We start from the raw sequence: 14,821 nt of genomic DNA, 5'->3' as shown, positions 1-14,821 counted from the left end.
TTTTCTGAATAAAAATTTTGGGGAAATAAAGTAAAAATGTCATGGTGATACAACTTTCTATCCTGAAATTATAATGAAGGAAAAAACATAATCAGACAAATGAAATTCTTGAAAATAAAACCTTTAGTTGTTAGAAATAATATTTTATAATTATTTCCAAGAAGAAGAAAATAAATGTTTTACTGCTTATAAATATTTGAAAAACTTTATTATGGCCAAAGTCATGTAATGCTTCCAATATGCAGAAACCTCATTCTTGATGGTGACACCACATGATGATTTTACTTTGAATGAGGAACCTAAGCTTTATCATAGACCTGGCGGTGTACAGCCATTCTTATCACCACTTCATCAGCAGTGTGTTGGAAAGTTTTGCATGTGCAGCACCACTCATCTTTTCATTGTTTAAACCCTTTTTCTTCACACTGTTTTGAGATCCTGTTTGTGTGTCCCCTGTGAAATGATAGTTTCATCTCACTCTCTCATATCTTCCTTTATTTCCCATCTTCCTCCATTTCTCTGTCTCACCCTCTTCCTTATCCCCTCTCTTCTCATCCTTCCATCTTTCTTTCCGTTCCCTTTGTTTGTTTCGGAGGCAGAGGGTTGGCCTAGTTTTCCGGTCCAGAGAGGATGAGAGCAGAAAACATTTTCAGCTGGAGGGAGTAAAAAAAAATAGAAAGAAACAGAGAAACTCCCTATTTAGCTCCATGGCAACGGAGTTATGTTCATCCGGGTGTGCGTGGGTGTGGGTGTGCGTGTGTGTGTGTGTGTGTGTGTGTGTGTGTGTGTGTGTGTGTGTGTGTGTGTGTGTGTGTGTGTGTGTGTGTGTGTGTGTGTGCACTTGCGTGCGTGCCTGCGTGTGTGCCTGCACAGTCTGGAGTTTGAGATCATCTGAGTGCTCTTCATCGCGTGACTGCGTGTGTGTGTCTGACCGTGGTGAAGCTGTGGTGTTTTAGGATAACAGCATGGATTAGTTAGGAGCGTCTCTGGACCACCCGAGGGGAGCTGCAGGTTTCTGATCTCTCTGTTCTTACTTTCGGGATCTGAGTCTGTGCTTTCCACTGCCAGTGTGGGACTTTTGGTACGTCAGTGCGTGTGTGTGTGTGTGTGTGTGTGTGTGTGTGTGTGTGTGTGTGTGTGTGTGTGTGTGTGTGTGTGTGTGTGTGTTGGACTGGTCGGATGACAGTGATCTTCCCAAGTGAGACGTGTTCCTCAATCAACATCCTTGTTGGTCCTGGAACAGCATGTATATTAACCAAGTAGGTTTTAGGGAAGGGGTCTTCAACCCCCTGCTCCTGGGGTCCCAGTGTCCTGCAGAGTTCAGCTCTAACCCTAATCGAACACACCTGAACCTGCTTATCAAGCTCTTCAGGATCGCTTGAAAATCACAATGCAGGTGTGCTGAAGCAGGTTGGAAATAAACTTTGCAGAACAGTGGTGCCGCGTCCCAATTCACCTACTAATACGATGCCCTAAAATGATGTACTGTTTTTGTGAAGAAAAAGTACATACTTTTTCACGAGTGTGTAGCAGAATAGTAGGCTGAGTAGGACATATTACTACATCATAATTGTGTCTTTAGCGGACAGCTCGGTTGCTTAGTTACGTGCATCCTGTCACCGTTTAAACTGCCCTGTCACTCATCTTGTCACAGTTAAAATCCTCCACATTCAATTTAATTTAATTTCCTACCATTTCGGAAGGAATGTAGTGGCACGTTGTTCTGCCAGTCGGGGGTCTTTTATTCGGATAACTCTCCTTCTGTGTTTGCTATTTGCATAAAGATGCATTTAAAAGTTAAAGGCAGGCTAGGTGATTTGCTCCAGAAACATAACATTTTTGTGATGCTAGTTGAAAGTTTCTTCACAAGCAATCACTAAGTTAAGTTTTCTAAATGTATTTATATGTATATATCTCGTCTTTGGAAGGTATAGGACCATAAAATGCTCATCCAATCATTGCATTCGGTCCAAATGCTATGATACGATGTCCTACCTGCCTGTCAACGTATGTATTTCTATACCTCCACACACCTGCTCGCAGACATCACACGTCATCAGCGCGTTTCACGCTAAGCAGAGTTAAGGTCCTTGCACACAGAGGCCGAAATTTTCGTATATGCTTTTTTTTTTTTTTTTTGCTATTCGGTGGCTCTGAATGATCAAAACACCCCTCAAAATGCTTGCTACGGATGCGAAAAACGCAGAAAATCTAACCCGATCCGAATTTTTTTATGACGGACGAAAGTTTCGGAGGAAGTGTGCAAACATGATTGACATAACATGAGGTCATATTGATTTTTTATCGTGCGAAAATTTCGGACGAGAATTTCTGACTCAGTTTGCAAGGACCTTTAGACAGACGTCAGTCACCGAGCACCACAACCGAAACAGCAGCCGCCTTTTACAGTTTCTCCTGAACCAAAACAACAGGCTTATGCTGCGTTTATGCCATAACTACTGGAAGAGATGAAAACCTGTGACTCAAATTTATGCGTTTCAATGTCAACACTATAAACACAGAAATGAATCTGCATTAGTCAGGTGGTACAGGTCAGAGCTCTTTAAGTTGTTTATGTTCATTATTATTGTAATGTTATGTGCTTTGAGACATGAGGTAGTTTAACGCCATCTCTCGTGACGGTTTTGTTTGCTCCCTGATGTGTGTGTTCATTTTGAAGGAGGCGTGGCTTTAGAGACGCTCTGAAGGGAGAGTGAGATCTCATGCTTTTAAAGCTAGCTCGCTATTGCTAGCCTCACTGAAAAGTACCTACCCTACCTTTAATGACCAAATATATCTTACAAAAGTTCACAATGTTGTTGCAAAATAAATTTAATGTGGATAACATTGAATAAATATCTTTTTGTCTGGTTAGATACTGATAATTAATCACTCAAACCTAGGATGGCCTTCCGTCCGGATTTTAAGCCCCCTGTCCGGCGCAGCCTCAAGCCGGACACTCATTTGTCCTCCTTTTGTTGCGCTGAATCGGCCTAAAAAAACCCGCTCTAGATTCTTTATTGGGATGCAGCAGCAGCATAGCGTCTAATGCTGAAAGATCTCTGGTCAAACAACTGATTGGCTGAAAGCGGTTGGACTGCGTCATATCATAACGTTAACATGCCGAAACGTCAGACCTCATTTAATCCGGAATGGACAAAAGAGCACGAATTTGGCCATGATGACCCTAGAGCTGAGCTGCTGCAGAGGGTGAACTTCTTTGTTAAGAACTGAAATGTGTATTTATTTATTTTTCGCATTATTTGTTTGCATTAAAAGTCCAGAAATGTTATGTTTTCTGGCACTGTGCACTTTTCAAGACAGATTCATCTCAGTGGTCAGTTTTTGAAACAGTTCTTGAATAAATACAAATACTGTGAACAAACACTTTTTGCCTCTTCTGTTACACATAGGTCTACATCAAGATATATCATAGATCAAATTGTCTGGCAATGAATAGACTATTTCAGAATCACTGTATCATGATACCATCGATATGATGGACAAAATTGTATTATAGTTGCGAGTACACCAGAGTACTATGCAATTATTCTTGCCTCACTAAATGCCGCAAAGTGTCCTCCTTTTGGGTGTTATGGAAATGGCCACTCTACTCAAACCCCTTTATCTAAACCTCTCTACGAAACCATCGGACTCGCACATCCGCGAGTTTGTTTGTAGTTTAAAACTTTTTATTTAAGTTTGTACTTCTAATCGAATCCTCGTCCAACACACAATGGGTTGTGGGCAATATTAGCCGTTAGAGTGTGCACGGATCTGCACTTCGGATTCTAACTGGAAAAAGTAGACTATCCGGGTATCTTTGGAATACTCATTTCAACATACTACGATTTGGGACGCACTAATTCTCATTTCGAATACTATTTAGAACAGATAGTATGTGAATTGGGACTCCTCATGGGTCTCCAGGAGCAGGGTTGAAAACCTCCGGGTCAGATTTCAACTTAGAACTGGGTTTCAGGATCGTGTAGCATTCATATAACCCTAACATTTCTCTCTGTTTATTTATGATGAGGACAACCTGAGGACTGAGGATTGTTCTATCTAGGACAAACAAAATCAATTAATCTAGAAACACTTTACTTGCCAAAATGATGGTGACCGGAACTAATATTTGACAATCATTTTAAGTATTTTTGCATTAATAGATGTTGTATAAAAGAAATCAGTTTATTATGTTATCTAATTAAATTGAATATTATACTTTGAATAATTGTATTGTTAAATCACAGCAATTGTAATAATAGTTATGTTGATATTAATTATTATAGTAATAATTATTATAAATAATAATAATTGTTAATATTGTTTTGATATTTATTTATTTATCTGTTTTTGCATTTATTTTGAATGTTTAAAAAACAAGTTTTTGAATGTTGAGAAAGTATTTTGTGAAATATATGTTTACTGAATTTCAGCAATTTGTTGATCTAAATCAATTCAGTATGATTGCAATTTTATTAATGATAATAATAATAATAATTATTAATTATTATCATTATTAGTGGTAGTAGTAATATTAATAATTGTGATATATTAATACAAATGTGATATCTGTAATTGATTATGTTATATGATACACAGATTTACATCTATATCAGCTTCATATCATCCCTGCTCACTACATAGCAGAGTTATTGTATTTTCATATTATGCTAAATGTACGGTGTGTTCATATTAACGTGTGTGTGTGTGTGTGTGTTTCAGAGCGTGCCGTGGTCTCCAGCATGCACCCTGTGCCTGGTTCAGGAAGGATGGAGTGGATCATTCCTCTGGTGGTGGTGTCGGCGCTCACCTTCCTCTGCCTCATTCTGCTGCTGGCTGTCCTGGTTTACTGGAGGTGAGACACTGATCCACACTGACAGATTCACTGGCGTTTTCTGTCTCAATGAATCGCTGACTACAGGAGTCTCACTGACTCTCACTGATTTCCTGAGCCACTCTTTGATAGATACACGACTGATTCCGACTCTGATTGAATCATGGGGAGTCACACAGACGGATGGCTTTACCCTGATGCCACGCTCTTAAACACTTCATCTGTTTCATTGCTTCAGAGCTTAGCTACCATGTGTATTTTCGTGTACATCTGTTTGTGTTTGTGTCCGTTTGGATCCTGTAGCTGGTAGTTTATCACTCTGGGGCCCCTGGCGTCCCCGGGGCCCCGAGGGGTGGAATAAAAACCAGTTAGGAGTGTGTGTGTGTGTGTGTGTGTGTGTGTCGAGCATGTGTAAAGTGTGGGTGATGTGTCTCTGGTGACGGTAAGTAAGATGGAGAGAGACCGTACTCTTCCCTTAGGGTATCTCCAGAGTGATGGAGGTGCTGAGGAACCTGCTGCCAGGGCCCTGTTGCCATGGTCACACCTGAGACTGAGTGAATGTGGCTTAAAACTACATATATATTGCAGTGTGTACACTTTCGTTCATACATTTGGAGTCGGTAAGATTTTTAAAATGTTTTTGACATTTCTGTTCTCTAGTGGTCAGCTGATAAAGTCTCTCAGGGGCCGTGATCACACCATGTCTCAGTTTAGCAAACAGCTCTTGAGCAGGACTGTGCCAGGACTGTCTCCCCAGGTCTGGGCTCTCCGCCCTGGGCCCAAAACGGCCATCTGCTCCCTCCTCTGGTGCTCAAGGGCCATGCAGTAGCAGGGGGTCATGAAATATTTTAAGATGTGTATCCATCGCCAAATACTGCATGATAACACACACACATCCATGCAAACACACTTGACCAAGCCCAAAACTTCTCCAGAGAGAACATGCATCTGTCATAGCACTCGTAGCCATGATAAAGAGGACTATAATTAACACACACTCACTAAAAAAACCAGACATGAAATATTATTTGATGCTGTTTCTGGTTGATCAGATGCAAATGATATTGGGAACGTATTAGAACAGACTTCAGCTGTAGTATTCAGCCATTAATATGATCACAAACACTGTGTGTGTGTGTGTGTGTGTGTGTGTGTGTGTGTGTGTGTGTGTGTGTGTGTGTGTGTGTGTGTGTGTGTGTGTGTGTGTGTGTGTGTGTGTGTGTGTGTGTGTGTGTGTGTGTGTGTGTGTGTGTGTGTGTGTGTGTGTGTGTGTGAGGGTCTTTAAGTGTAATCTGCTCAGTAGACTGACTGAGATTACCCTCAGCACTACATGCTAATGTCTCAATATATCAGATCAGATATCCTTACCTTCTGTCAGTGTGTGTCTGAGTCTGACTCTCATGCATGTGTGACCATATGTTCATATGACATATTTACATTTATTCATTTAGCAGACTGTACGAATTCATTTAGTAGACATAAGAATGTCTTTTCACATATATTCTTAACATGTGTATGTGGAAACTAGAGCTGTTATCCGATTTTGTACATTGAGTTCATTACAATCTGATTAATTATAAATATCTTTTTTACAAATAAAAAAATCAAATCAAGATCATTGAAGATATTATACAGTTTAATTGTAGCAGATCAGTAAATCATTGAATTGACATGATTTACACACACACACACAAAAATAGCCTTTATTTTGCAATTGACTTTTGATAGAATCAGTGTTGTTATTAAAAATCATTTTTATTATTTGAAATAAAGCTGGGGTTTTTTTTGTTTTGTTTTTGAAAAGCACATAACAAAATGATTATATCTTAAACTAAAATATAGTAGGTGTATATATATATATATATATAAGTTTTAAAGTTAGTTTAAAAAATACTATAATAGTAAAATGCGAAAAAAGTATAAATCTGATTTAAAATAACACTGAATATATTTACGGGTCTAGGGGCATAATTAAATGTTTTTTAAATTGACAACCCTAGTGGAAACACTGTGTGTGTCTGTATATTAGTGTGATTGTTTGTGGTGTCGTGTTGTCTAAAGTCCACCTGGAAACATTAACTAGGATGTGACACTTCCTGTGGCAGTCTCAGAGAAAGTCAAATAATCATTTACACTGAAAAAGCTATATCTTAATCAAAACTTTGTATTAACCTTTATTCAGAAAAAAAAAAGATATATATATATATATATATATATATATATATATATATATATATATATATATTGTTTGAAGCAAAACTGTGTAATATATCTTGAATTATTATACATGTTAGCATCAGAAATTAAATGTGTTGAGTTTCCCATGCGCTTTTATTAGTGAGCCGTGTGGGGTTATTGCCTATAGAGTTTTCCAAATCAGTCAGTGATGAGGTTCTGATGAAACCTCATGATCTGCCTATATGTATACATACTTTATGTAAGGAATAATTGACGACAGGCCGTTGAATTATTAGAAAAATAATGCAGACCCGAGGTGGTAATGCGGTCACGACGCGAAGCGGAGTGGCCGTTACACCTCGGGTGTGCATTATTTTTCTAATAATTCAACGGCCTGAAGTCAATTATTCCGCTTATACTACAGTTACCACACCTCAAACATTGTTCAGATGATGTATTTCAAGACGTTTGTAAAGTTTTTGTCATTAAAACGCTCTTGTATGTAGGACTAATTTCTTATCCCATGCCTCCATTGCTAATTCCAAAACGTCATTTCAGAGTTAGTAACGGAGGTTTGAGCCGCTGATAGCAGACTAATGCTGGGGACACACGACTAGCTGACACATTCTCTGACTGTTTTCATCGACTGCAGCAGATTTTAAACACAGACTGAACGCGCTGAACACGCGTTTGGGCATGATCAGTCATAAGTATCAAATTACATTCATAACCGGCCTTAAAGTGTGTCCCCGGCTTTATGCAGTTCCCTTTTAACAAGTAGGCCTATCAATAATTTTTTATTTGTTAAATTATCTGCAATAAAAATCCGTGCTGCAGGACTATCCATTTATTTAGCCTATATTCAGTTTAATTTTCTATTGATTATAGATAGGACTTTATAGTTTATTTATTAAAATTAAACTGCATGTTTCTATTGATTGTGAAGCTAGACATTGAAAATTGCAGATCAAGCGCACGGGGCTAAATGCTTTTTCTTGTTATGAATTGTATCCTATTTTCCGTTATTACAGTTGACTACGCGAAGTGATATGGAACTGTAATGCGGTCAAGACCTGCCTGGAACTACTTTAGCCGTGCGTTTCCCTGAAAATAATGCACACCTTAGAACGTTCGTCAACCAATCAGATTCAAGCATTCAACGGCCCTGTAGTATAAATATGTATAAAGCCCCTACAAGACACTGAGCCAAACAGACTGAAACTTTTCAGTCGAAGAACAATTTAATGGCAATCATTGTGTTAAACAATGTGATTATTCATTTCAAGTCGCATTTACACCACAAAATACAAGCCTCTGACGCAATGTCCAGTTGGACTGGTTGAAGTGTGTGTGTGTGTGTGTGTGTGTGTGTGTGTGTGTGTGTGTGTGTGTGTGTGTGTGTGTGTGTGTGTGTGTGTGTGTGTGTGTGTGTGTGTGTGTGTGTGTGTGTGTGTGTGTGTGTGTGTGCTAAGTACCTGAAGCATTTCCTGACCGCCCTGGCTCTGCTTTTGTTCTTCAGATCGGGACTGTTGAGCATTAAGTTTCACAGTGCCTGCAGGGAGGGTTTCTCTTAAGCCAGGACTTTAGCTAAAGATTGTTTACAGTGGAGAGTTGGTTTTCACATTATAATTTAGGCTGGGCTTAAAGGAATAATTCACACAGAAATAGACATTCTGTCAGTTACTTTCCATATTGTTCAAAAAGTGTATGACTTTCATAATTGGAACAAAAATTAAGAGATTTTATAGAATGTTCATGCTGAGCTTTTTCATACAGTAACAGGGACATCAAGCTCCAAATTGGACAAAAAAGCACCATAAAATTACCATAAATGTAGTCCATATGACTTCTAAAGCCATATGATAGCTTTCTGTGAGGAACAGACAGAAATGTTCCCTAAAACCTTTCAAAACACATTCATTTTAGCATATTCAGACGCATCCGATCGCAACACAAGCTTTAAGAGGTTTCAGATCTACGACAAAGGCTGTGATTTTCAGTAAACATCTTAAATATTGGTTTGTTATTCACACCAGGGTTATTATCATTATCTAAACCTATTAAAAACATTTCTGTTAATTGCAATAAAGCTAAAATAAAATAAATTTTTGAGAAATATTAGAGAAACTTAAACTAAACGGAACTTATAAATAAACTGAAATAAGTTAAAGCAGTAAAATTACTAACTGGGAATAAATACAAATTTAAAACTGAATGCAGACTAAAACTAAAATGCAAATAGTAATAAAAAAATAAAAGCACATAGCAAACTTACTAAAAATTAAATATATATATATATATATATATATATATATATATTATATATATATATATATATATATATATATATATGTATACTAAAAATATAAAAATAAATAAAAGAATAGATACAAAAATCAAAGTTAATTCAAAATATTAATAAGAACTATAATAGTATAGAAATTGTACAAAAATAACACAACATCACACAAAGTTATTGCATGGCTTCACAAGACTTGGACTATAGTGTATGAGTTTTATGGACTAATTTTATTGTGCTTTTTGTCTTTTTTGGAGCTTAAGAGTTAAGAATTGACTTCACAAATTCATAAAAAAATCCACTTGAACAGAAGAAATTCGTAAGGGTTTTGAACAAGATGTTTGTGGTATTCTTTATTCTCTTGGACAGAAAGAAGAGTTAAGAGTTCAATACAAGAATGGAGTAGTTGGACACAAAGGAGTGTCCATCTGGAAGTGTGTGTGTGTGTGTGTGTGTGTGTGTGTGTGTGTGTGTGTGTGTGTGTGTGTGTGTGTGTGTGTGTGTGTGTGTGTGTGTGTGTGTGTGTGTGTGTGTGTGTGTGTGTGTGTGTGTGTGTGTGTGTGTGTGTGTGTGTGTGTGTTTTCAGAGGGAAGGGCAGCAGGTGTCTGTGGTTTATCAGATCAGTTGTGGACTGATCTGGGATCAGTGAACTTCACGTCTGACCCCAGCAGCTCTAGCTCTTGTGTAAAGCCCTGTGCATGTGATGCGTCAGGACCAGCCCTCTCTCCACCCCCTCTCTCTCTTCACACACTCATGGCTCTGTTTGCTCAGCGGAAGCATGCGGAGCCTACAGTCACTCACCTCTCCTAAAATCCCTCGTTCTTTGCAGGGATGAACAGCTTATGTTCTCTGCTGTGCATCAAGTACAGGTAGGACAGACGAGACTCCCGCTGGCTTATCGGGTTGACGTCCAGAACTTCGAGTTTTTGTAACTTTAAAACAACCTTCTCCTGTTGTCTTTCTCTTTCTGTTTGTTTTATTTTTACTGGATGTGGATTTAGATTTTTACCTGCTTATATATTCTCTAGCAAAGTGAAAGAAAGAGGTAAAACCAGTTTACGACTCTCAAACTTGAAACAACTTTAGTTCATCCTGACAGTCTGGGTTTCTATGTTTACCTTGTAATCTGGTGTGTTTTGTTCTAAATGGACTTCATACAGACGGGTTATAGACATTTAGTTTGAAAACGCGTGTATAGAAAATGTTTCACATGGCTTTTGGGAGTAAAAAAGTGTGGGTTTTGCAGACAAAATTGTCAAAATTAGTAGACAGTATTATTTTATTTATTTATTTACATTCATTAATTTATTAATTTAATTCATTATAATTATATAAAATAATAATGTTAAATGTGAAAATTGTATTAAAATATTGTGTTTGATCATTATAATAATAAAAAATAATAAAAAGTTAAATGGTTTATTTTACGTGGCGAGTTTGGGTTAGCCTGTACCTTTTTAAATCATTTTAATATTTAAAAAACAAAACAATAACTATGACTTTAAATATGTGTGTCTATATATGGGGGATTGTTATAAAAAAATGAAATAATTCTCTTTATCATTCACTCAATTATATCGTTCCAAATCTCTATGACTTTCTTTCTTACGTGGAACACAAAAGGGGAAGTTTAGCAGAATGTTCAAGCTTACTATTCACTGCTATAGAAATACATAAAAGTATAACTAAAAAATAACTTTTTGCATTTCACAGTAGTATATATAGAGTTGTACTGTAAACACATGAGAGTGAGAAAATGATAAGATTTGCATTTTTGTGAGCTATTTCTTTAAGCAAGCATGTGCATTGAGGCTCTAGTGTTTGAAGTGTGGGGCTCTAATCTATGTTGTGAGTGTTTGATTTGTTCTTTAAAAAGAGGGTTCAAAGTTCATCTTGATCCTGTTATACGTACCCAACAGACTGTGTGTTTACTCTGGTGGGGATTGTCACCTAAACCACACCTCCTGGAGACATTAAAGCAGCGCTGAACGGCCATTACGTCACTTGACCGTCTCTCCTTGTCTCTCTTCCACAGGAGGTGTTTCCAAACGGCTCATTTCTACGTTGAAGACAGTAACTCACCCAGAGTTGTGCCCAATGAGAGCATCCCAGTCATCCCTATCCCAGGTAGGTGTCATCTAACAGATCTCAGATCAGTCAAACGCTTTGATATGACCTAAAGATACAATCCACTGTGATCCAGTTACATAAGGAAAAATTCATAGATAACAGGTGGTTTGATATGATCTAATGTCAATATGATGAAACAAAACATTGTAAGTGTATGTCTTTCTTTCTTACCTATTGCATTATAGGTAAAAGGTTGGATTACATAAGATTTTTAACAGTGCCAAGATTCCACAAACTGTGGCTGTCGTCTTAGCATATGTGTGTTTGTGTGGAATAGACCTTATCTCTGTGTTCTCTACAGACTGTTATTCTGTGCGATTAGTGTGGAATCTAAAAAATCAATTTCTGCATTGATTTTGACATGAAGTGGCTATAATGACGTTTTCAGCTTCTGGGAAACGGAGGAAACCAGCTGTGTTCACAAGCATTAGGCGTTGGGTATAGCGCCACCTTGTGGTTGATTTCATCAGAATTTTCTCTTTCTTATTGTATGGTACTTGCAGTTTCACTTTTACAATTTGAACGAATTCCTAGCCTACTAAATAGTAGACTTCCTCTCACATCATGTGTTGTTGAATGATTCGTCAAATCCTTTGACTTTCTATTCTAAGTGTTAATTTTGACCTGGTGGTCAATCAAATGGGTAAAAAAAAATCCCATAGACTTGCATTCAAGGAACCACCCGATCTATATCTAATTATTATAATTATATTATAAACTTGGGTGTGGTTTGTTTGACTTGGGTCAGTAAACAACTACCCTGAACACCCTAGCACTGCCTAAAGGCCAATTCACTCCACACAGACAAACACCAACAAACATGTTTGTTGGGTTTTGTCAGATCAGTGTGTTACCCCTGTCGTTGGCATTGGTCGGGGTTGGTTTGGTTACCCCTGTCGTTGGCGTTGGTTGGGGTTGGTCGCCAAAATCCTATTGGCGTTGGTCGGGGTCGGTTTTCACCCGACTAAACATGTTCGGTTTGTTGGTGTCTGTTGGGACAGTGTGAACATGACAGATATTTTTCATAAAATCCTAAATCCAACGGCAAACTTGTTTGCTGGCGTTTGTCTGTGTGGTGTGATTTGCCTTAACCATCAACAACACCCCAGAAACCACCTAGCAACACCCTAGTAGTTGCCAATAACACCTGAGCAACAACCTGGCTAGCAAAGCCCTAGCAACCTCCTAGTAATGTCCTGACAACCACGTGCAGCTACCCATGATACCCTATCAATGCCCTAGCAGCCATTTAGCAACACCCTACCAACCACTCATAACTTTTCAGCAACTTGCCATCAACGCCCTGGCAACCACCCACAACATCTTATTAATGCCCTGACAAATACCCACAGCACCCCAGTAACAGCCTAGAAATGCCCTGACGACCACCCAAAAGTCCCTAACAACCATCAACAATACACAAGCAACTACCTGGGTAGCAACGCCCTGACAACCCCTGAGCAATACCCTATCACCCACTCATGACACTCCAGCAATTACCAAGCTAGGACCTAACAACCATCCTCAACTCCCCATCAATACTCTGTCAACCAACCACAACACCCGATTAATGTCCTAGCAATCGCCTAGCAATTCCCTTACAACCACCAACAACACCCGAGCAAATGCCTAGCTAGCAACACCCTGGCAACCAACTAGAAATGTCCTGACAACTACCTACATCTACCCATGGCACCCTGTCAACCACCCATAACACTCAAGCAACCACCAAGCAAAGACATAGCAGCCACTCACAGCACCTTATCAACACCCTGGAAACTATCCACGACTCCCTATGAATGTCCTAGCAACCCCTCGCAACAGACCCTAGCAACCATCCTCCCCATCCTAGCATCATGGCAGTGTGTTTTGCGCAGGTATGCACCGAAATGAAAATGTTGGCCAATACCAATAACCGATCATTCTTTATATTTGGAGGTCGATAACTGATATACTGGCCTATAAATCTAAATCCAATTTTTTTTTACAAAAACAAGACTCACCTTTAAAAGCCATGTCCCAAGCACACAATTATAATGTTCTCATTATAATTTTATGTAGCCTATATGACAGACTTGTGCTGCACATGTTGCACTTAACTGTATTTCCCTGTTTTTGAAGTGATTCCAATCATATTTCAAGCAATTAAAAACCATCATGGCAAACAGTGCGCATCTGAAGTGTCTCAGCAGATGGAAATAATCCATTATTTATTTAATCCTATATAATATCGGCCAAATTTTCTCATCGGGCTAATAACGATAGCTTAAAAAATGAACATGTCAGCCGATACCGATATGGTGGCTGATATATCGTGCATCCCTAGTAAGCACAACTCTTTTCTGTAGCTACATAAGTCTAGCTGCTGTACCCATAACACTCGATGGTTGGGAATTTTGGAATGGAGTTCCTGTTTTTAAGAAAAGATTTTCTGGAATGGCTGGTCGTGTCATGTTTACTGTAAGCTGGATTGGCGGAGTGTGAGCTACATTGAAGAGTTTGTTGAATATAGACAAAGTAGATATTTTGAGAGAGCTGTTTGAGGATATGTGGTCTTGTTAGGTTTGTGCAGGGACTCTGCGGTTACCAGAGAAGAAAAGTGTTGTTTATCTGGTCCCTCTGCATGTACACACACACTTTTACATGCATACCCATTAGCCATTAAGGTTAGGAGCCAAGAAAATGGCTTCGTCTGAGTCTATCTCACTTTGGCTCATTGCCTTTGTGTGTGTGTGTGTGTGTGTGTGTGTGTGTGTGTGTGTGTGTGTGTGTGTGTGTGTGTGTGTGTGTGTGTGTGTGTGTGTGTGTGTGTGTGTGTGTGTGTGTGTGTGTGTGTGTGTGTGTGTGTGTGTGTGTGTGTGTGTGTGTGTGTGTGTTTGTGTGTGTGTGTGGACAGTATGTGTCCAATTCAGGTCCGGGTTAGTCAGTGTTGTGGAACCCAGATCTTAATGCAACGAGAGCCATTGATTTGCTCGGGCTTTCCCATAAGCACTTCATTGGAACCAATTTTCATTGTTGTGTGGTGGCACGACTCACAATAACGTTGGCACTGTGCCCTCAATCCAATTTAGGCATCTGTGTTCCAGCTTGGCGAGGACTGGCCTCTGTATTTTACAAAGATCCATTTAGTGTGGACAGCAGCCTCTCTCTCTCCGCTGGCTCCGGCTCATATGGCACTTCGAGTTCACTGTCCTTTCAAACATGGACGCTTTCCTGCTAAATAGAGCCTTCAGTTTCTGGCTGAATTTCCCAGTTTGTTTCTGGCGTCAATGGATGCCAAAATTTGTTTGTTAGCAGTATTCAGCTGTAGACACTTTAGGAAAAAGACAGAAGGTGCGTGAATCACCTTTATTAGTGTTAAAGGGATAGTTCAC

At 38.9% G+C, this 14,821-nt stretch overlaps 1 protein-coding gene across 1 annotated transcript in view; it reads left to right on the top strand.

Moving 5' to 3' along the window:
- Nucleotides 1–14,821, top strand: part of ptprga (protein tyrosine phosphatase receptor type Ga) — a 259,858-nt gene that overhangs the window by 224,105 nt on the left and 20,932 nt on the right. Inside the window, exons 13-14 of the mRNA XM_082156366.1 lie at nt 4,729–4,861; nt 11,353–11,444. Coding sequence (XP_082012492.1) covers nt 4,729–4,861; nt 11,353–11,444 — 225 coding nt within the window. The remainder of the gene's footprint in view (nt 1–4,728; nt 4,862–11,352; nt 11,445–14,821) is intronic.

Source organism: Leuciscus leuciscus, assembly GCF_965113295.1.
Source record: "Leuciscus leuciscus genome assembly, chromosome: 23".
Lineage (NCBI taxonomy): Eukaryota > Metazoa > Chordata > Actinopteri > Cypriniformes > Leuciscidae > Leuciscus > Leuciscus leuciscus.
Note: the sequence above shows the minus strand (reverse complement) of the source record. Positions and strands in the feature narration are given on the sequence as shown.